The sequence below is a fragment of the Poecilia reticulata genome, chromosome 15 (genome assembly GCF_904066995.2).
Source record: "Poecilia reticulata chromosome 15, P_reticulata-male-v2, whole genome shotgun sequence".
In the NCBI taxonomy this organism is placed as follows: domain Eukaryota; kingdom Metazoa; phylum Chordata; class Actinopteri; order Cyprinodontiformes; family Poeciliidae; genus Poecilia; species Poecilia reticulata.
In genome coordinates this window covers 15,717,439-15,738,236 of record NC_088844.1, presented here as the reverse complement: position 1 = coordinate 15,738,236, position 20,798 = coordinate 15,717,439, and the positions used below count along the sequence as shown (strand labels likewise).

Genomic DNA, 20,798 nt, shown 5'->3' with positions numbered 1-20,798 from the left:
TTTCCCCCCCTTGTTTTGTTGGTGTGGAGGTGGGGAGAAGAGGAGAAACGCTGTACCCCTCGGATCTCCTGGGAGGGTGGAAACCCTATCCGTATTCAGATTATTCCCTGTGAAGTTCAGAAAGAGATATCAATCTCACTTTAAGGCTCTGCGCCGTCATTTGTTTGCAAGAGATGCGGCGCACTGCTCAGATGACTGTGCCAATTCTTCAAATCCCACTTACAGTAAGGAGTTCACACGAATACACACACACTGTGCGCTGAGGAACATCTGCCACTTCTCCGATTCCTGGGGATCAGCAGCAGTGGAGTCTGCAGATGACGCTCTGTCAGTATCTGAGAGCTGAGAGTAAAAATGACTGTTTGAGCTTAACAACAGAACAGTTTATTGGATAAGATTGTCTTTCTACTTTGTGGCATTCTCAAAAGTTAAAGAACTTCCATATAGTCGATAGAAAGACAGAAGATACTTAGTTAATAAGTTATCAAAAAAGTATGCATAGTTATTTTAAATATCCCAATTTTTAGCCTGAGAATTTTTAAAACCAGTATGTCCCAAAACTCAAAAGAAAAAATCTGTAATAGAACACATAAACCACAAATGGCAGCTCTGGGTGATGATGCATTTTTAATAACAAGCTAGCCTGGTGGAAACCACGCCAACTTGTTCTATGCTATTTGCTTCGTCCAGAGGGTCTGGACTCTCGGATATTGAGAAACGATTCTTTCTTGGAGGCGTGGACTCTGTTGAAGTTTGAAACATTACAAAATCACTAACATTTGTCCGTGACAAATGTAATGCCCCATTTTGATTCTACGACGGTTACTGGAAATTGACTGCCCTGGAAACAATCATCCTCCCAAGCCAAACAAGATGGCTGTTATGTTAATTCAATATTAGGAAGTGCGGCCAATAAGGACTGAAAGGCTTTGTTCACTTCCTCCTCTGCCACTGCTAAAACTACAGGCAGACTACCACTCTAAAACAGAGCAGAAAATCTACGTCAATCACTTCTCCTTCTGTACGCTGATTGGCCAGGTACAAAATATACCAGAGGAATCGAAGTCAATAGGAGAAAGTCCAGACTGTGCTGTGAAGCGAGATTTGAATCAAGCTGAATAGCGCAAAAAGGCAATAGTTATCCTAGTAACAACTGGGCATTTAAGGATTATTGCGATTATTCCATTAAATATGATTTTTGAGGAAAAGAAACAGTGGAAGGTAGGAAATTCAGCATATATAAATGTATATATGACTTGAAGCATGCACTCCTCCAATTATCATAAGGCAAGAGATAAACTTGAGGGACATGTGCACTAGTTGTTTATGGGGCACTTTTGCACCATTAACCCCTCCAAGTAGATTTTTAACTGCTGACAGAGGAGCAGGATGGAACACTCCTGAAGCAGAGAAAGCAATTAATTATTTCCTCAAATGCCCTCGATGTTGACCTCAATCAACAACTCCTTACTAGGTCTCTTACCGCACATGTTGAATCTTTAGATAGATGAGCGCTAACAAACAAAAAACCTGCTTTCAGTGAAGCTCATGTCGGTTTTATCTTGGGCTGCACAATTTGAGAAAAATATGCAACTGTAGTACATATTCTCTTTTTTTTTTTCTCTTCTATTATCATGATATCCCCATTTAACACTTTACAAATACCTTTTTCAATAGATGGCACTAAGGGCAGTAAAATCCTCCCAACTTGGCAAATATATTCTAGTTAAACAATTCATTAATTCATGCCATCTCAAATAAAGTAGCTTTAAAAATACTTTATTCAAACAGACTTTATTACACCTTTTATTATTGTTTTATTACAGACACTGATTTTGTGATGTTGAAAGTGGCTTGATATAATGTGCAGTTCTAGTTTTACAATGTTTTTTTTTTAATTCACTTTTGTTTTTATGAGTAGTTTAAGCTTTATTTGGAGTCTTTTTGTTTGTTTTTGCCTCTCTTCCTAAGACACTAGAGTGTCCGCTGCCCAGCCTGGCCGTGTGGTGGTTTTAACAAGGCAATGGGCCATGCAGGCCCCACACTGGGATTCTGAGCAGAGGCTTTGCCCTCACATGCATTCAGTTGGGCCCACTTTACCAACACTATTGATTGCAGGTGATGTCCTGGACTCCGTCCAGCTGACCTCGAAGGGGAGTCAGATACATCATTGTCCGCGGAGGAACCTGTGGGACCTTACAGAAACAGCACATGTGCTAAGCAGTCCCACCCTGTCCAGCCAATGCACCTGCCAGTGGTGTGGAAATGCTCTGTGGCTACATAACACAACTCTCTGATTCCAGACAAAAGATGCTGTGCAGAAGAAAAGAAAAAAAAAAACATGTTTCAACTGTTGGGTTGCTGCAGCGATCGCCCATGCATCACATATTTCTAAACCACTTCACCTTTTCCTTTTGCCTGCTAATTACAAATCTTCATGCACAATACTGTCAGCAATGGGCCTAATTTGTGCTCTGCGCCTCTTTGTTTCTTACACACCTCATAGCAATTGATGGATATCCAATGAGACGCAGAGTCCCAGCCAAAGGGAGCAGCTCTGCAGCTTGTGACATATCGCTGTGACTGGGGGGAAGTACTCCTTAAATTAATTAACATCGGACCTCTTGTAGCTGTTCACTTCTGTAAACAAACATTTTAATATGCGGTGATTAATTAAATCTGCCAAGCTCCTCTGCCCCTCCCATAGATCTTCTTTCACTCTTATTTTCGCCTTCTTGTTAAAGAGTTTATTATACTGCATATTGCGCGGGACTCACGGCTTTGTCCAGCAGCTCTGCTTCCAATTACAATTTTCAAAATGGCCATGTGCGTCCTGATGGGTGATATCATCGTTCCACTGTTTGCATCGAGAATTAGCAGCTCAGATGGTTAGAAGCTACGGCATTTTCCAAATGTGTGCAAACCTCTTGACATTTTTTTACAACTTTTTCCTTTACTGAAGAGAACAAAGAAAAAAAGTTACTGTTTTTTTTTTTTTTTTTTTACATTTTAAAAATTTTATTTCCACAAGTGGACTTTGTTCATTTGTAGCTTGTCAGAAAGACACGCACAGAGAGAAGGCGAGGAGCCCTGATCAAATGACAACAAAACTGAACTTCTGGCCTATTTGGAAAAAACTAACACTCCACATGCCTTTAACAAACCACTGCGACAATGAAACATGGTTTGCTTTGAGGGGAACATGGATGGAGTGAAGAGAAGTCCTGGGAGAAGACCTTTGTGAGACAGCAAAAAACGTGAGACAACGACACTCAAAACACGTCTGCAATTACAATTGCATGTTTTAGATCAAATCATATTTATGTGTAACGGCGACATATTTCCAATTTGTTTCCTGTTACAGTTATTTGCTACTTTGTGTTGGTTTATCACATAGAAATAAAACATGCAAAATTTCGTGGTTGTGATGTAAAAAAAAATGAAAAGGTATCAAAAGGTAATCCAGATCATTCTAGATTTTTGCACTATATCATCCTTATCCTACTTAATGGTGTATGGATTCTGACGGTGAGAGAAATAAAATATCCCAAAGCTTTTTTGGACTTCTGAGCAATAAAGAACATTTGGTTAAACAAACAGTCATACTTTTGAGCTTTTCACCTTTCAGTATGATACAGTTGTCCACTAGTGAACAGGGATCAAAATGTTTTTATGACTTGATCTCTTTATGTTCTTGCCACATATGTATAATCAAGATTTTACAGCTCCAACTTGTTTAAAATATCTCATTATAAATGTATGTGTTTTTCAAAAAAGATAAACAAAAATGAGGGTAATAGAAGTTAATTAAGCTGGATCTGTGAGTCAGCCAAGAAAATCCTGACAAATATTTATGGATGAAGATTTATTTTTTTAAGTCAAGATAAATAAATTCAGGCACTTAATAAATCCCTCAAATTATCTACAGTGGGTAGTTTTGCATTTATCACATCTGAAAAAAAAGAAAAAAAGATGAATAAATGAATGAAAACGCTGTGCGACTTTATGGAAATCCACATCGGCAGGGAGCGGATGCAGACTCAAGGGGCATCACTGCACAGGTAAGCTGCTTTTGGAGGGTTCATGTAAATCCTAAAGTCCAAAAAGTCAATTACTGGGGCATCTCAAGCGTGTGTTACTGAAAGACTCTGATGTTTTATTGAAGAGAGGCTTTAATTCATCGGGCTTCTTGGCTCCCTTTCATGCAGCATAGAGAGGGAGAGCATGGTACCTCCTTCAGATGGCCAGTGTCATATATCACACACGCATACACACACAGAGACAGAAAGAAAGAAAGGGCGAGCGATGGGAGAACACACACTAATGCCCAAAAACAACTCTCAGGTGGTCTGCTTCACTCCACTGACCAGACCATTACCCCTTACGCATACACACACACACACGCACACACACACACACACACAAAGCTCTCTCATTGTAGACCACACAGACTAAACAAGAAATTCATGCAGCCTATTTTAAATTATTGGCTTTTTTTTTTTTAAAGTCCAAGATAATCCTTGAAATCGGACCAAGCTGCTTTATCGGCACGCTGAAAACCATTTTGTTCTTGGTGCTCCTAATTCTCACTAGAATATTCATAAACAAATGCAGACCGATGTAGAGTGAGCGCTCAGTCTGACTCTAATGTCTCCACAGCTGGAATTAAGGCTCATGGTGGTATTGCCCAGAGTGAGGCAGGCAGACAGCTTATTTTTCCACCGTGATTAGCCAAACTGTGCCGCTCATATACAAATGGAAATGGGATGTGCATGAGTGTGCCTCCTCTTCTCATCCTCTCTCTCCCATCTGTCAAGACAATAGATTTTAATCTTTAATCCATGAGCAGTCATTGGATGCTGGAGAATCACAAATTACAGATGTTTTTTTTTCTCCCCTTCTCTCTCTCTCTCTCTCTGTGCTTCTTCTTTTTCTCCTCCTCCCTCTTTCTTTTGCTGCTCTCCTGCCCCTTTGTCTGTCTATCTGTCTGTCTGCCAGTTCAGGCCCTTCAGCTATTCTCGCTATCAGGATGTTAACACACAAAGGTGTTGCCACAAACAACTAAACACCAAGCAGAGACAGTGACAGAGCGAGAGAGTAAGAGAAAGACAGAGAAACAGAGAAACAGAGACACACACACGCACACGCACACATTTCAAACACTCGTTCTGTGCCATCATGGTGCCATATGACACTGTCATCATTTGGTAATTAAACCCTTGCTGGCTTTAAATATGAAAAGCTGGCAAGAGTTGATGATGATGATACTGGCTGTCGCTCAGCCCAGATTTCAAACAAACCATCTAGACACCAGGCAGGAAGCATATTGTTCCATTGTTGTCTTAGCCCATCCATTTTTCTTTAGATGAGGAGAAACAAATTATTTTACCATAGTTATATTTACTTTATGGGAAAACAGCGGTGGGATTTGACACTGGCAACATGGCTCTCTGCCTAGGGCGTCATGATGTGGGGAGCACAACGAGGCAAAATCAAGCCAAACAATCTAAATAAATAAAAATAGGAGGAAATGAATTCAGAAGTGCTGTCCAATTTAGGGGCGATGGGGAATGCACCTGTGGCATGCACAAAGTGTAAGAAAACGTTCTGTACCTCATCAAAGGCAAATAACTCCAAAGTTGGTGTCTGATTCGTAGTGTAGGATCCTAACTAAAATGTCTCTTTCTGCAATTTTTTATTTAAATATATATTTAGGACTGGATTTGTTCATTTCTGTTTCAATATGAACAGTTATTATCAGAGCACAGCTTTTCAAAAACCAATATTCTGTCACAAGGGGGAAAACAGCATTGAGTTGTTAAATCAGGACTTTCCCCCTCAGTGACAGTTGTTTTAAAACAGGGTTTCGACCTTTTAAACCTCTTATATATTTGTCGAGATCAGTACTTTTTATTATTACTCTTTTTTGAAAACATTGCCTTAAAAGTTGTTTCATTGGCGTGTTTGCTTTCCATTGAACATCTAAGGGAAGTGGATGAATATCTGATTGAGTGTAGAAGTGAGAGAATTTGGGACCGTTTATCATTAGATGCGACAGAGATGTGTTGTTTATTTTTGCCTTACAAGGAGCAGAAATTAATGTGTCTCTGAAAGCTGTGGACAGAGTTGCGCCGATCCCAGAGTGAGGAGGAAGAGGTGGTGCCAGCGAGAGACGGGGGGAGTGGTCAGGGTGAGAGGTGGTGTGTTTAATGTTCAACTCATGAGCAAGTGGGACACCGTTTGAAAAAAATAAAATAATAATAAAAACTGGAGAGGGAAGAGGTGGCTGGGCTGGAGCTCTAAGGACAAAGAGTGAATGTGCAGGTGAGAAGGTAGGAAGTGTAGAGACACCTTAACATCACCTTTACCCTTCAAACAAATGCTGCTTTCCTCCCTACCTGGGTGGCCGTCTCAGAGGAGGTAGACACTGCTGACCACAGTAAAGATTTCTTCCCCCAGTGGCCAACATCACTCCTCTCCTGTCCATATAATGTGTAAATGTAGCATGCATGGCTCTAAGAAAAATGTTGCTACTACTGCTGATAACTTTATGAGCAGTCTACCAAAAAGCGTGTTCTTAAGAAATAATAAAAATAATAATAATAAAAAAATAACAAGTAAATAAACTCTTTGTTTAATTCCACTCTTGGACCAGAGCTTCAATTAGTTTTGTTCTGGTGCAGATGGAAGCTGCTACTGAACTCGGTCAGGTAGAAAGGAGTTGTACCTCCCCACTGTCGCCACATGCTCACTCAAGGAGGAATTTGCTGCAAAGTCAATGGCTAAATGCAATTGTGTCCCGTGCAACTGGCATTTTATGATAAACTGACTTTGACTGAACAGCAACATTATTAAAATTGAATGCATATGAAAGGGGATCTGTTTGTTTTCTATGGTAGCGTGAGACAATATTTGCCATAAAGTGGCCTTGAATAAATAAGATGAATCTAATTAACTCAATCTGAGTTTCACAAAATAATTTAATTGGAATGATTTATACTGATTTGTTTATACATCTGTACATCAATTTAGACTGTTTGTTTTGTAAAGTGTTTATAATTGAGGCTTGTTGTCTTGCAGTGTACAAAAAAAAAACTATATTCAGTTGAATTAAACAATATGTTTTTATGAGTCAAACTTCTTGCTCACTGGTAGAACATCTTGTTTTTAGAACTGTTGCAAGTCTATAACACGTTAGAAACCAGTAAACATAAAATGAAACTCTCCACTGTTTTTGGACCAAGGACCAGTAATGGATATTGTGGAGCAATATCCATTTTTGAACTGAGTCACATAGATCATAATGTGAAATAATTCATTTAATCTCACACATAAAAAAAAAAAAAATCCTGGATGAGGATTTTTCTTTATTTTTACTTTTTTGTGTGTGAAGGAACATCTTTTCTGTAGCTTTAAATCCCTGTAACTAATTTAGCTGTGCAGCACGCCGTGGCGTTATAATGTTTTCAAAAGCTGACAGAAAAGTGGGCCTCTTGTCTAAATGACATTTTAAGTAAGGAACAGATCACTTCCATCTGAGTATAAAGCGCTCCACAATATCCATTACTGGTCCTTGGTCCAGTGGCAGCCTTATAGCCATGTCTGAACTTCAAGCACTGTAAAGAGTCTTATAACACAAAATGTTTGTTAAATAGCCGATAGAAAAGCTATAATCTTTTAATGTTGGCTTTTATGGCTTCACCACGCTCTGCCGTTCTTGTGGATATTGTAATATTGCATTTTTACTGGTTATTCATCTGTTAATGTTCCACTTACTAAGTTTTATTCTCTCCCTTATACATTTTTTTAGTATCCCCGGACTCTGTTAAACACACAAAGAAAGTTTCATGTACATGCAGCTTTTCTGACTGCTCGGTTCTGCAGCATGATGGAAAAAACCCCAACTAAAACTGGTGTTAGATTAAAGTTAAAAGATTGATAATTGTGTAACATTCTGCGTATGTCTGTGAGAGCAAAATTAACTAAATCAACCACAAACACACACACACACCGCACGCACACACACACACACACACACACACACACACACACACACACACACACACACACACACGCAAACATAAATTCAGTGAGTATGGCTAAGATCGTTACATGATAATAAAGGACACACGCATTTTTATCGTTTTGAGTTTAATAGGTGCAGCTGTATGCAAACTAAAGTCTTACTTTTTTTACTCATTACATGCGAGATTTGCGGTTCCTTTTAATTCAGGTTCGCTGTGTTTCTTTGATTTCTATTTTTTTTTCCCCCCTACTTGCTCCTTTATCAGTCCGTAGCTCATTGGAGCAGGGTTGCTTCCTCTTTTTGTTGTCGCCTAAACCGTTTAGTTTTGGATGATCGGTCAAAGATTCTGACAACCAGCGGGGAGAAACGCGCACTCCCGGCCGGGGAGGGAGCGCGGGAGGCCGGGCAGATCTACTGGGCTGCGTCGGGGGGAGACGCACCATTAGACAAGAGAGAGCCATGCCTCACAGCGCGGGTCGATCAGGTAAGGATCTCTGCCTCTCTGCCTCACACTAATGTAAGCATTTGTTTTCAGGTATCAGACATCCTGTTTATAATCTGTCTGGACATTCAAATGTAAGCATTTTTTTATTTTATTTTATTGGGAAAATAAAACATCATATTTATAACTGATTGCCTTTTTTTCTTTTATTGAAATCATGTCAATGCTTAAGGTAAGACAAATTATTATTATTATTATTATTATTATTATTATTATTATTATTAGTAGTAGTAGTAGTAGTAGTAGTAGTAGTAGTAGTAGTAATCTGTGTGTCTTCCGAGTTTATTTGTTTGTGACTTGAATGAATGAATGAATGAATGAATGAATGAATGAATGAATGAATGAATGAATGAATGAATGAATGAATGCATAGATCAGTACCTAATTCACCTCTCAATTGTGGGGTTTAAGCTGGGAAAGATCAATGGGAAAACAGTTGTAATGATCTAATTAATTATGGCAAAATTAAAAGCAAGTACAAAATCAATCTGGGATGGTGTCGAGAATGGAGTCAAATTGATATCCATCTGCTCCCGTTATAGAGCGCATGAATAGGCAATCTGAGGACGCAGCTGATATCCTGCAGTGTGGCAGAGCCTACCCATATGGCTCCGGGTGTGTCAGGAGACTCCAAATCATTGTGGGATGCTGCGAGGGACTCCTGATATGATGCTGATGTTTTAACTAATAAGTGGAGAGGGGGGAGGGGGTGTACATACACTGGAATATTGTGATTTTCTTGACTTTTCATCGTTATTGATTGCAAGTTTACTCAACCACTTAAAAGTTCAGTGTTGGATTTTTGTCAAATAAACTAAAAATAATCTTGTGAAAAACCGTATGTATGACAGTATTCTGATACAAGATGTGTCAGTGGGATTTAAGATGTGTTTCGTTTTAAAAATGTAACTGTGCAATAAATAATAATATTTTAAAAAAAAAGTTTCCAAACGCAGCCATTGTTCAGGCCAAATTGCATGCATATCAAAATGTAAATACTTAATAAATGATCATTAATCATATAAAAAGTATATAGTTGGGGATTCGTGTGTGGGTGAAGCTGACAATTAGTAAACCTTATCGATCGTTGCTCCGCGCGTGCGTCACAGGCCATATGTTTTAAAAACGGAAGTAAAAGATTTGTTTGATCCTCCATGGAAATTCATCATCCTCCCCTTCCTCTACATCTTTCAGCTTCATTTTTCCCCCCCCCCTCATCAGTGCTTTCATTATTTTCTAGATCGTCTCCAGTGGATGCATTTTTCACAACATTAAAGTCATTATTAATTTTGGAAATTTGTGTAACTATTTAAAGTGTCTGAAGCACTTTAAAGCCACTGTTCCGGAGATTTTTATTGCACAAAAATCGAAAAGACTGATCCCACAAGGCCCCTCAGTGGCCCGGATTTCTTTTCTTTTTATTTTTTTCTTTTAGAAGGGGGGGGGGGGGTGAAGTCAGGACTAACAGCTTCTTAATCATCGCGCCGTTTGTTTTGCTGTAGCGCCGTGACACGGGAACGTCATTGTAGCAGTGCGGAGAGGTATACGGGGGGCAAATAGGGCTGTTGTGGGCGAAATAGCAGCAGCTTTAGGGCAAAAGTGCACTCACGTGTGAAATTACAGCCGATGGTGCTACATATTGTACCAGAAGCTCCTTTCCACCCCCTTTCAAAAAAGAAAAAAAAATGCAGAAACAACAAGAGGAATCGTTCTTAAACTTGTCCAGAGGGGTACGTGGACGCAATGAGCAGCCATTAGTCCAATAAAGCTCTAAATAACAACTAAAGTTTGTTCGGGTGATGGTTTTACTCCAACATCTTTGAAATGTTACTGCATGGATTCGGATTGGGGAAAATTGCTTGCGTACACTACAAAAATGAATTTTGGAGCGCATCAAATATAAACCAATAAAATTATTTATATAGAAATCAAGCATGTTGGTTTTGTAAATGCAGGTTAATTTATGGCAACAATGAAAATGTTATTTTGATAACTTCTTTCTTAACATTTTGAACATAATTTGTTCAATTAATTAATTTGTTTTGTTTTTTTATTTATGGTGTGCAGCATCAGAGAATAAAGTGATTTTCTTTTTAATTTGGCATGTATCGTGAATGAATATATCATCTTAATAAAAGCTATGATCATCAAACCTGAAAAGGTCTCCAGAAAGTTTTGAATGGGTGACTCAATGTATTTTCTCTTCTTTTTTTTTGCGTTTAATATGGTGGATTTCTTTTAAATACACACTACATTTGCACTTTTAAACACGGCATATGGTGGAAATAAAAACAGACACAATATGTTAATTTAATCTGTTCAGAAAGTTTCTGTGTTGGAATCCGTAAACTCATTTCCAATAAAATGTGGCTAAACACAGTTCTTACACTGACGAAGCAAACCATTTGGATTTATTGATAATGAAACAATTTGTAGATATTTAAGTGGCTAGATTTCTCATCATCATTTTTTCTTATAGAACTGATGTAGATGTAACTCCTGGTAGAACTAAAATAAATTAAATTCCAACAAATGTTGAAAATGTACTTACTTGGCAAAACCAATTGAATTGGAGCCAATTTTTAAAAAAATCCTTTTTTTTTAATGAATTTTATTGTTCAATTAATTTAGTTGAGCTTTAAGTATAAAGATTTGTGTGTATATTAAGACACATGATACACATGCAGTCTCAATTATATTTTACTAATCAAATGGAAGTTCAAACCATATATTAGTTTATAAGGATGTATTAAAGATATTACTGAAATAATAATACAATATAAATATATCACAATAAGCTGCCATGTAAACTTTGTCCTTGAAAACCACAACCAGGACAGATGTTTATTCATAATGACCACTTTAGGGTTAAACACCTCAGCTTAGTAGCCTATTTGATTTTAGCGTTAGCTCTGTTGTTGAACTCGTTTCACCAGAAAGCAAAATTCACTTTTTGCTCCAGCAGAAAGACTTCCACAAACACAAATATAATGGCAGTTTGCAACTTATAAAAAGTTGATATATTTATGATTAATACAACCCGATTAACCAAATCAGTTTTGCTGTGGTCTGTTGGGTAGTGCACACAGTAGTTGAGCAAATCTGCAAATCAATTCAAATGCAATCAAAAATGTTTTAAACATGTTGTTTTTTTAAAAAAGCTAATGGTGTAAAAATGTGACTATCATTGGACATTACATTTACAAATTAACACAGTTCAGAATTTAATAATCAATAGTTAACACCCACCAAAATATTTTTTTAGTGCAAGAGTGAACTTCTTAACCCTATAAAGAAAGTGACGCATTTGGCCGTGGTTGTCAGGAACAAGAGTTATAGACTGCCTTGTTAGATCAGATTTAAAATGTCTATTACTGTCAGTAACATTTTATCAATGGGCTGGTCCAAAAACCTGTTCTTAATCTTTCTCTTTTTTTATCTTGTAAAAAAAAAAACTTTACTAAATATTAGTCAGAGATCATTTTAGTTAGTTTCTAAGCACGGCTGAAAATATTGTCTTTTTAATTTAGTTATTCAAGAGTCAATTGGCTGTTAAAGGTACATCATTTCAATTCAGAAACACTGAAATCAATCTAAATAAATAACATGTTGGCAAATTGTTATGTCAGCTTCATTGGTTAAATTCTAACAGTGTTTTATAAGTGCAGACGTGCAGAAGTTACTCCTGTCACCACGTTCTTCATTTATGAGCGCTCCCAGTGTTTTCTCTTCATTTTCTATTGACTTCCGGGGGAGATTAGGAGCGCATAATTCACTGTAGTCTTAGCATCAACCTTTGACCCGTCCGGCCTCAGCAGCCCATGCCCGTACACCGGCATGCATGCATGCATGCTTCAGCACAGCGGGGCGGTCTATCCTACTGTATGAGCGCCATCTACAGAGCAGAACCAGGCACAGGCAACTGGCAGATGATGATGATGATGATGATGGTAATGATGATGATGATGACGGTCTACTGACTGACTCTCTCTTACCTTCTCCTTTGAACACATTCAGTCAAATAACAGCTTACGATATGCAAATTACATATAGTTTAACTTGGTGAACTTTTTTTTATTTATTTATTTATTTATTTTTTATATAATTTAGGTGAACAAGTTAGGCAATGAATCCACGATGCATACATGTAAAAAAAAACAAAAAAACAGTGAAGTATAGCTTTGTAGTATTATTTTTTAAAACGTCCCATGTCAAAAGTCTTACAAGCAGGTATCCCCGAGTGTTTCCTTTCGTGAGTCTCCGTGTAAACATCGGATAGAACACGTCCTGATAGCGCTTTGCCTCTCCTCTACCCCCGTGCCTTTAATTTCCTTGATTCTTCACCCCAAAGTCTCATCATTTCCCATTCCGTCTCCCTCCCATTCCGGGCTGTCGGATGCAGGGACCTCCTCATTTGAGCTGCAGGTTTTTTACGTGGGCGAATCACAAAGTGTTGGAATCTATTGCCTTTGTCTGACAAGTCATCCATCTCTATGCAAGGGGATCTGTGGGATGGAGGTAGGCTAGGAGGAGAGGAGGAGGAGGGGGGTGGGGGGGTGTGAGTGGGGGTGGCGGTTGGTGGGGGTGTGCGGGGCGGGGGGGTTGATGGTGGGGTGCGATCTGTGGGACTGCGGCTTTTAGAAACAGACACAAGAGGAGAGGGGCTTCATTCTCAGTCCAAAGCTTCGTTCAGGCACAGCCCCGTTTCGGAGGTTGAGGGTGGACGCGCTGCTCTGTCTCCGCCATGTCCATGTTGTTGTTGTCATCTCCGCCCCTTATCTGACTGAAGCGCAGAGCCCCGCCAGTCCAGCACGCTGTCAGAGGAGAGAGGGGGATTTTCTCTTTTTTTTTCTCCTTTCTTTCTTCTTCTTCTTCTTCTTCTGAGTGGAGGCTCAGCGCTATATACCGGCTTGTTTGGTTTTTCCTCACGATGTCCTCCAAACACGCAGAGTGACACGAGTTTTTAAGCCAAATGTTGCTGCAGCCGGCGCGCTCTGCACACGCGTGGGTCATGCGCTGCACCTGACAAGACTTTCTTCCATACTTTTTTTTTTCTTCTTTTTTTTTTGTTTGTTTGGAAAAGGAAAACTTAACAAGAAGAAGAAGAAGAAGAAGTTGAAGAGCACCCGCGGACTCCTTCCAACGCGGACTGTGTTTACACCAAAACAAATTTATATTTCTTTTTTTTTATTCGATTAAAGCTGCACCACAAAGGCGAAACGGCGACCTCAGTCGATTACCTTTCTTTCCTTTGCTATCCCATGGATATTCACTGCAAAGCAGACCCCTTCTCGGCGATGCACCGTGAGTATGCTGAATTAGTTTATAGAGCGAAACATCTCTGTGATGTGGCTTTCATTCCGACTCAAATTAGATTACATGCGGCAGTTAGCCGACTTACACCAGTTGAAAAAAAAGGTATCTATTGATATTAAACGATTATGGCTCCAAATATATTAGTAAACTTATTTTAGAGTTTAGAAGTGCACAAGTTAAAAAAAGAAAAAAAAAAACATAAATGTTTTTTTTTTTGATAGATTCTGCATATTGCGTTTTTATTTTCTCTTCTAAAAAATGCATCATCAAACCGAAATTAAACAACTGAAATACATCAATCAGGTGGTAATCTCAAAACTGTAATTATTCCACAGAATTTTCGAGATTTGCCGAAATGTGGGGGTTTTGTTTCTGTTTTATTTTGTCAAGAGTTTTTTTTTTATTACCTTAAAATTAGCTAGATTGTAAAGCTTCCTCTGTGAAGTGACGAATTATGAACACCTCGATTTAAATACAGAGCTTTTTATTACTTGGGGCAATGTCAGCTTCATTGTGAGCAAACGAGATCTCGCTGTGTGTAAATGCACAAAAACGTGTCCCATTATTCACCATTTGTCTCATTTTAAAACGTCAGTGAGCTCAAAGTAAAACTGAGCTGTCCCACGTATTTTATTTTTTTGTCATTCTTTTCTTGTTTTTTTTTTGTTTGTTTGTTTTTTGTTTTGTTTTTTTTACTCCATATGATATGGGTAAAAGAAGACCCGGACTGGGACTAAATTATTAATCTGTCCTCATTCGCACAATCCGCGTTGGTAATATGAGTTATCAAAGCGTATTTTAATTATTTACAATAATTGTAGCGAGGAAAATTAAACAGGTTGGAAATGTGATACGTGCGACATGTGTTAAGCTACAGAGGGAGAGATGCTCATGGAAAATATAGCCTAATTTGCAAAAAGACATGTTTTTTTTTTTATTAATATGTGTACAATAAACATTGAAATGTCCAATTATTAGGGCAAGAGTTCCACGAATTTCATTATAATAAATTATTATTACTAGTAGTATCAGTATTAAATTGATGATTAATTAGGGTCAATAAATATGTGCGTTCTTTTGAGTTTTTAGCATTAATAGAAACCTTTCACTTTTGAAACGGCCCCTGGACACACAGCAGTGTGTGTCCTGTCTGCAGGTATGTAATGTTATGTCCCCCCTCGCGTTGCTGTTGTATCCCACGCAGGGCACGGCGGTGTGAACCAGCTCGGCGGGGTGTTTGTGAACGGCAGACCCCTCCCGGACGTGGTGCGGCAGCGGATAGTGGAGCTGGCCCACCAGGGCGTCCGGCCCTGCGACATCTCCCGACAGCTACGGGTCAGTCACGGCTGTGTCAGCAAAATCCTCGGCAGGTAAAAGAGAGGGGGGCCCATCATCGAGTGTGTGTGCGCGTGAGTGCGTGCGTGCGTGCGTGTGTGTGTGAGTGTGCGCGCGCGCATGAGTGTGTCCAGCATCTTATTAAGAGTATTTAAATGCACATCCCGCCCTGTCTCAGCTTCAGCCATCGCTGACAGAGGCAGATCTTTTTCTTTCCTGCCTTTTATTTCATTTTATTTTTTTGTTGTTGTTTTTCTCCAAATATTTGGCGGATTTTGCCACCTCGCATGAGAAAAACATAATGTCAAAAAAAAAAAATAGCTGGAGACTTTCTTAAAAGTGAAGAGTAAACTTTAATAATTACGAAAAAAAAAATTAGAATGTGTTAGAAATGAAATCGTAGCACATAGCCTACATTTTATTCAGAAATTTTTACAGTTAATACTAACCGGAAAACAACGCCTGCAAACATCTAAATCAGCTTCTTCTTAAGGGCACCAATAATTTTTTGACATATATTTTTTTCAGCTATCAGAAGGCATTTCAGAGGTATTTCATTCCACACACACTGAATGTTTGTCACCAACATTTACCAATAGGTCACGGTGGCATTTGGTGCATGCTGCTGATAGTGGTGAAAATTAGAAATTTAAAAGTGTGCTCTTAAAGCATTTATTCTGTCCTGTCTGCCCCGCTCATATTTTATTTTAATTACACTCCTTTTTTGCTCGCCTTCCAGCTGACACTCAATTAGCCCCAAAACGCTCCCAGGCCAATTAATAGATCCTATTTGTGGGTAATTGTTTGCAGTAAATGTGCACAACTGCAGAACTCGATGGAATAAGCGTTGATAACATGTTAAAAAGCCACCTTCCTTATTGAGCATAACATTTGAAGTTGAACGGAGGCGGGGATCCATTCAGGAAGGCTCACTCTGTCCCCATGCAGGTACTACGAGACCGGCAGTATTAAACCGGGAGTCATCGGGGGCTCCAAACCAAAGGTCGCAACGCCGAAAGTGGTGGATAAAATCGCGGAGTACAAGCGCCAGAATCCAACAATGTTTGCGTGGGAGATAAGAGACCGACTCCTGGCGGAGGGGGTCTGCGACAACGACACAGTACCCAGTGTTTCATCCATCAACAGGTAGGCGAAAATGTTTTGTTTCTTTTTAATACACTAGAGGATTCGGTCGGTAACACAATTTACCCCCAAAAGTGCGTGAATTCATCGTCAGTCAAATTTATGGTTTTTAATTTGGTGGGCACGTTTTAAAAGAAACAGCGACTTTGAAAAAAAAAAAAAAAAAAAAAAGAAGAAGAAGAAGAAGAAGAAATACTATTAAAGACATATACTCTGGCTGCACATATCTGGCTGCCGAGCCCTGTTCGAGGGTGGTCTCATGTGCAATTCAATCCCTCCAATGCGCGGCCCTCCACAACACGGAGGCAGCGTGGGGCCGCGAAGGATCACATCTGTCTCGATAAAAACCGATCGATACCTGCGTAACCAGATCCAGAGGCGGAGGGAAATACCGACTCAGGCGTTCGATACACGGACCACACCGTCACGGAGGCGGCGGCAGCATCCTCACTGCCACTCAGTATCCATGTCGTTCAACATAATATATGTAAAATATGAAATTATTATTATTATTATTATTATTATTATTATTATTATTATTATTATTATTGTAAAAGAGGAATACGAAAAATAATTTCACAAATAAAAATGATTAAATTATTAAATACCTATTTAGATACCTATTTTTCCCTCGTTGCGGGACAGTTTTGGGGTGGGGAAAAACACAATATTTTTTTTAGATGTAAGGATGCCGTTTAAAAACCCACTTGAAGGCTACAGAATTAAAGGAAAAAGTCCCGTAGTGCACGCAGTGATGAACTTTACTTAGGAGGCACTGTTCCAGAGAGCTGGTCCTCAGCATTACATTTTAATGAGCTGAAAAGAGTCTCATAACACGTCCAGCTAAATTCAAGAAAGAAAGAAAAAAAGGATGAAAATAATGAAGGAGAACAAGAAAACGACGCTTGGAGATTATTCAACAGGTTTTTGCAGTGAAGTATAATTCTCTGTTGCTCTGTTTTAAGTTACTGTTGGAAGCATTGGTGAGACGCTGCTATGAGAAAAAGGCGCCCACAGAAATTGTTTTCCAGTTTGTACGTTAATAATTAACACCACTGGTTACAGCCCAACAACTCTGAGAATTCACTCTGAGTTTTAGTCCTCTGATGTGTTCAGATATAAAACATGTGACCTGCTTCAGCTTCATCAAAACGACAAAGGTGAATTGGAAAGCATGCAACCATTCCAGGCGAAATGGTACAATGTGTTGTAAGGAGATTGTTGGAGGAGGAATTAAATGCATGAAGGAAAGGATATAGAAAAAAAAAAAACCCGAGTGGTGGTTTGTGTCATAGTGTCTGATTTCTGCTCTGTTTGACTAAAGAGCTCGGTTTTCAGCACATTTTTTCTTCTATGATTTATAAAAGATTACATTGAGACAGGGTTTCGCTTTGTTTTGTAGTCCAATGCCCCATTGGAGAAGAGAACCAATAGGAGGCTTTCCATCAACATTGATCACCATTTTTATATTTCTTTTGCTTGATATACTTTTTTTTTTTTTTTTTTTTACACAAGAGCCAAACACCGAAGTCATTAACTCAACCACCCAGATTGCTTTTTCAATACGAACAACACACAACTCGAAACTAAGTCCTTGAATTTACGAGACTCCCTCAAGTTATGAGGTCAGATAACTGTTGTGGTGAGATGTTGGAAATTCAAATAAAATATTGATGTGGAGTTTTCTGGAGGAGGAGGAGGAGGAGGAGGAGGAGGAGGAGGAGGAGGAGGAGGAGGCTGCTTGCCTTTTGTTGCCCTGCCTGAAGGAGAGAGTGGTGGAGGATATAGAGAGATAATGTGGAGAATGAAAAGTCTTAGTTTAACCCTTTAGCTGATGGATTCCTGGTCACTTTGTGCATGTGTGTATGTGTGTGTGTGTCTCAGTCACCTCATCTGCACCCGTTAAAGTCTGTTCTTGACACATGTTTGCAGCCAGATGTAATTCCATGTGGGATTTATGTCGCTGTCTGTTAATCAATTATCTCATGTTCTCCTGTCTATCAAAAGATTACCATAGTCACGGTTTAATGCGATCATGTCTCAGAAGAGTCAAAGCAGACTTTACACCATGGCGGCATGATTTGGTGAAAGTTTTTCTCTTTTTCCTTGTCAGTTTAAATACATTTTCTGCTTGTTTCTTTCATACCTGTCATCATTCCAAAGCGCAGGAAAGGCTAAAACACGTTGGATGTGGCGTTGGACGCCGTTTGAGCCATCGAGACTCTATTGCTAACCTGTCACATTGAATTTGTGGATCACAATTTGCACGTGCTGTTTGTCTCCCAGCATCTGTCATCAACTTTTCTTTCTGGGAGTTACAATCAATAAGCTCTGAGCACACAGAACTTCTGAGTCCCGTGTTTAGCTTGTAAAAAGAAGTAAGAAACAGTACGGCTCAGAGATACAGAAATGGACGAGAAGATTGGAGAAAGAAAAATAAAGGAAAGCGAGGAGAAGTGGGGTTTGAGAGACAGTCGTTATGAGGTACAGTAAGGCAGCGCTGGACAGAAAAGACAGGAGAAATGAGAAAAGAGGATGGAGAGGAGAGATCAGCTTTGAGAGATGGAGGGAGAGAGAAAGAGAGTGTGTGGTGTGCAGGAGAGGGAGATTATTAGAGTTGGCCAGGTAGAGCCAGTGAAGCTGATCATTGAGGTGAATTGATGTGATTTCATGCTTTGTTTGCAAGATCATTCAGACCAAAGTGCAATGAAGACTTTCCCGCCACATCACATCTTACTTGTATGGGGGACTTTATCATATTTCTAACCTCAGAATCCAGCTAGATTGAATCCACAATCTCCAGGGGCCAGCCCTTATTCAGCTGCACACAAGGAGCAGAGATTGGCCCTAAAGCCCAGAGATTGGCTATTTGTGACGGGGACAGGCACGCATGTGAGGATACGAGCAGGCCCAAACACGGCAGGAGCGCTTTGTACATGCACAGGCATAAAGTGGACGTGATGCAGCGTGTTTAAGCGTCCGAGGCCGGTGCTGGTTTGATGTGAAATCTCCGCGCCGTGGAAACTAGCATTGATTGATCCATGTCTGTTGTTCACTTTATCAGGATTATCCGCACCAAAGTCCAGCAGCAATTCCACCCGTCCCCTGATGGATCCGTCACGCCGCTCTCCACACCCGGCCACACCATAGGTGAGCGAATGAATAAAGCAGATTAGTGGACAGTCAAATAAGACAATCGCTGTTGCCGAAACAACTCGGAAAACACACGAAACGCACACACACTAACACAGCTTTCTACACCAGTGCCCAGCACAGCCTCGCCTCCCGTGACCAGTGCCTCCAACAATCCCGTAGGATCCTACTCCATCAACGGCATTCTGGGTATTCCCCGCTCCAACGGCGAGAAAAGGAAACGGGACGATGGTAAGGAAAAAGCACAAGATCCCCTTTTGTTTTTCATCCTTTTTAATTCATCTCATCTCTCTTCTCTTACTCCACCCCCCCTCTGTGTGTGAAGAAGTTGACATTTATGACAGTTCTGCAGTCAAGAGAGTGCTTTTGTGTGTTGTCTCCAGTGACTTGTTATGGTGTTACATCAGGCAGACCCGAGTGTTCAAAACAGCCCTGTGATCCAATCAGTTTCATTTTTGCCATACAGATATATGGCAACAGAGCAGCATCTCTATCTGATACCACTGACACTGCATATAGCTGTCATTACAACTCTAATCCCCCTTGGCGAGTCATCAGCATTGCTGCCTCTATTCCCATAAAGTCACAAAAGGCAGAAAAATAAATAAATCTCCTCTGCAATCTTGATTTTTATCAGTGAACTTCTAGTCGTTTAATATTTAGCACTACATAAAAACTTTAGGGACATTTTTTTGTTTTATTTTTCTGATTAAAAAAGACAAATAAAACGTGTATTTTTACAGCAAACAAAAGCTGAGAATTGGCAAGAAAGCAGATGTAGATACACTCAAAGATTATGTGGAAGGTTTTTCAGTCCAAGCCAGGATGTTTTTTTTTTTTTTTCTCTCTTCTTCATTCCTGGGCAGAGCAGGAGAGTGGACACACAACGCCCGAGGGCTAATAGATTATTGGTTGTGCAAACAATTGGCTTTTTTTAATGCCTATGAATTAACATGTCCCCGGTGGAGGCCTGAACAGGTGTAGGAACAGACCGGTGGAGGCAGGGCAGGGGCTGTGTGTGTGAGCGTGTGTGTTTGTGTGGGCACATCATTGAAGTTGCTGGTTGGGATGATGTGGTTAAAAATGATCTCAGAGAGCACTGATGAAAACAGGCCACTTCCTTTCCTTTTATGTTTCTGTCTCTTTAGTTCTCTGGAGTGGCAACCACTTGGATGGAAGGAAAATAGGACATTGTAAGTTGAAGTTAGACAACCTTATTTTTTCTTTTTTTTTTTTTCTTTTGCTTTGCTCAATCAATCAAACCACACATCCTCTCCCCTCACCTGCAGTTTATGTCTTTACTTATTCATGTTTTACTCATAA

At 39.6% G+C, this 20,798-nt stretch overlaps 1 protein-coding gene across 14 annotated transcripts in view; it reads left to right on the top strand.

Moving 5' to 3' along the window:
• The first annotated feature begins 13,124 nt into the window (after window positions 1–13,124).
• Window positions 13,125–20,798, top strand: part of pax2a (paired box 2a) — a 33,887-nt gene continuing 26,213 nt past the window's right edge. For 4 of the 14 annotated variants that reach the window (XM_081616313.1, XM_008429508.3, XM_081616311.1 and 1 more), the window contains exons 1-7: window positions 13,125–13,832; window positions 15,049–15,214; window positions 15,708–15,728; window positions 16,128–16,325; window positions 19,387–19,472; window positions 19,587–19,706; window positions 20,624–20,668. In XM_081616313.1, the coding sequence (XP_081472439.1) occupies window positions 13,790–13,832; window positions 15,049–15,214; window positions 15,708–15,728; window positions 16,128–16,325; window positions 19,387–19,472; window positions 19,587–19,706; window positions 20,624–20,668 (679 nt within the window). In that variant the 5' untranslated portion in view covers window positions 13,125–13,789. The other 10 variants (XM_008429526.3, XM_008429515.3, XM_008429529.3 and 7 more) reach the window with 4 other exon arrangements.